This window comes from Contarinia nasturtii, unplaced genomic scaffold (genome assembly GCF_009176525.2).
Source record: "Contarinia nasturtii isolate CC-2019 unplaced genomic scaffold, AAFC_CNas_1.1 Cnas_scaffold_2745, whole genome shotgun sequence".
In the NCBI taxonomy this organism is placed as follows: domain Eukaryota; kingdom Metazoa; phylum Arthropoda; class Insecta; order Diptera; family Cecidomyiidae; genus Contarinia; species Contarinia nasturtii.
Window position 1 is genome coordinate 1 of NW_022200062.1, and position 2339 is coordinate 2339.

The 2339-nt window shown below is 34.0% G+C and overlaps 1 protein-coding gene across 1 annotated transcript; it reads right to left on the reverse strand.

The window, feature by feature from the left end:
- Window positions 1-718: 718 nt before the first annotated feature.
- On the reverse strand, window positions 719-2101 carry LOC116349021. The gene has a single exon (XM_031780273.1). The coding sequence runs from the start codon at window positions 2015-2017 to the stop codon at window positions 719-721; it is 1299 nt and encodes a 432-aa protein (XP_031636133.1). The 5' UTR covers window positions 2018-2101.
- Window positions 2102-2339: the final 238 nt, after the last annotated feature.

Genomic DNA, 2339 nt, shown 5'->3' on the forward strand with positions numbered 1-2339 from the left:
ACTTCAATTAATGAACCGTAAAACATTGCGTCGAATACGGGACTTCCGGCCGATAGGAAAATTTTATGGGCTGGCACATATTCGGGGTGATCGGTGTCGATGCCAAATATAAATGTAACGTCAGCGGTTTTCGTATCCATGTATAATTTTCCACAACTACGATGAACTAAGTCATTTTCTTGCACAAATACTTCACAACTATCTTCCATATTGGAATATTTACTGTTTGCAAACTTTAAATTATTTAAAACTGACTATGATTGATCAAGTTGAAAAAGAGACGTTTCGTCATGGGCTCATCAAAGCATACTAAATTGTGAACATAACAGAAGTGTGTGAACATTCTATACAGTGCTGATATATATAATAAATTAATTGTTTCCCGCTGAAGTTCATTTTTTATCATCTTGGAATAGATAATACAACTGAAATCATTATTGTACCGCAGACAATATATTGAACTAACTGGTCAGTTGAACTTTCAATTACAGATGACACCGATGGCGGTATAATTATAAGACATTCCGAAACCATTATTTTCATCAAATGGAAAGCATTATGTCACCAAAGTTAGAGTTCTTCCTTTAAAATTGATATCGTCCAACAAATCTCCAAGTACTTTTACCAAAAAGCCCCCAATTTGTTCCAATATGATTAAAATAATAATGAAATAAACAGACTTATATCTCCATAAAATTTTATTTTTAAAAATTCTATATTAAATCATTTTCTGAAACACAAGACGCGATACAAGTTCTGATCCGGAGAAAATTTTAATTTTAATGTCATTATCAATTTCAACTGTCTTTTTGAGTTGTTTCCGTTGTAAAAATGGCACATCTTCAATATATTGGTATTTCAGTCCAATGATACTTATTCCATATAGTTTGTTTGCTTCAATTATGACTGGTTGTGGCAAAACAGTGTACGTCTCTGCTTCCGAAGTGAGCACAACCTTCTTAAAAAATATCAATTCACCCTTGAGGTTGTTGTACGGTCCGTTTATAGTGCAAATCAGTTCTATAGTTTTGATATCGTTGTTTACTGAATTCGAACATAATTGCGGCAAATCAAATTCTCTCAATAAAAGATTTGCGTTTGATTCAAAACAACAAAACAGTCGTTGAGCTTCATACAATTCCATATCGTCAGGTATTCGTCGATCACAATCGAATTTCGGTAAAACTGATAAAGGCAATGTAGCACAAATACTTGATCGAAACTGATTTTCGAATATTGTTTGTGTAATTGTTTCGATTTCTTTGTCCGAAAAAAATCCAGCGTATTTGGCAGTGAAGTTGAAAAATTCTTCCATTTTTATTTTTTCAAATGGAATTTTTCCAAATAAGTTGCCAATTTGAGCTCTCAGTGTCAATGGATTTAAATCCAAATTATTTCGCACATTTTCTGCCTTTGCCCATTCCATGCATGCTTCGACGATTGTCAATGGGTTACACTTCGATTCTACTAACTGCAGAATATTGTCCACTGAAACTCGATTACACTCCAAGAAAGTGTCGGATGTCAAGACCTCTTGGGCATTTTCACGAATTTTTTGCTCACAAAATTGCTGTAAATTCTCAAGTTCAAGGAGAACAGCCACCTCGTAGCCCCAGCACATATCGTGTTTGGTCAATGACTTTTGCAATGGAATTTCACACGCCTCGACTGCTTCGTTCAATTCATATTTTTTACACAAATTAATCACTTCACCAATGTGTTGGGATGTAAGTTGCACTTTGCTTTTATAGAAAAATTGTAAAAATTCTCTAAAAGCTGCGGCTGATGCATCGACAATTGGAATATCTCCCACTTCAATTAATGAACCGTAAAACATTGCGTCGAATACGGGACTTCCAGCCGATAGGAGAATTTTATGGGCTGGCACATATTCGGGGTGATCGGTGTCGATTCCAAATATAAATGATACATCAGTCGTTTTTGTATCCATGTATAATTTTCCACAACTACGATGAACTAAATCATTTTCTTGCACAAATACTTCACTGTCTCTCATTTTGACTGATACACAGAAAATTCAGAAAAAGGAACGTCGAAATCAATTTCTATATCAATTGAAATAGTACATGTCACTTGATTGTTCTTTCGAAGCATACTAAATGGAAGCGCTTTCTTGAAAGGCTTGAAAGTACTTGATGTGTCAGATAAAAAAAATAAATTGATCTTTTTTCGTCAGTGTTCGTTTCGAATATATAAAACTTATTATTTACGAAACGATAATAGAAAAATCACTTGCTACTTATAGAACGTTAGAGGAAGCATTAAATATACGTTATCAAATCAGTGCGGAGTTGTTTATCTTTAGTAGTGTGGTACTA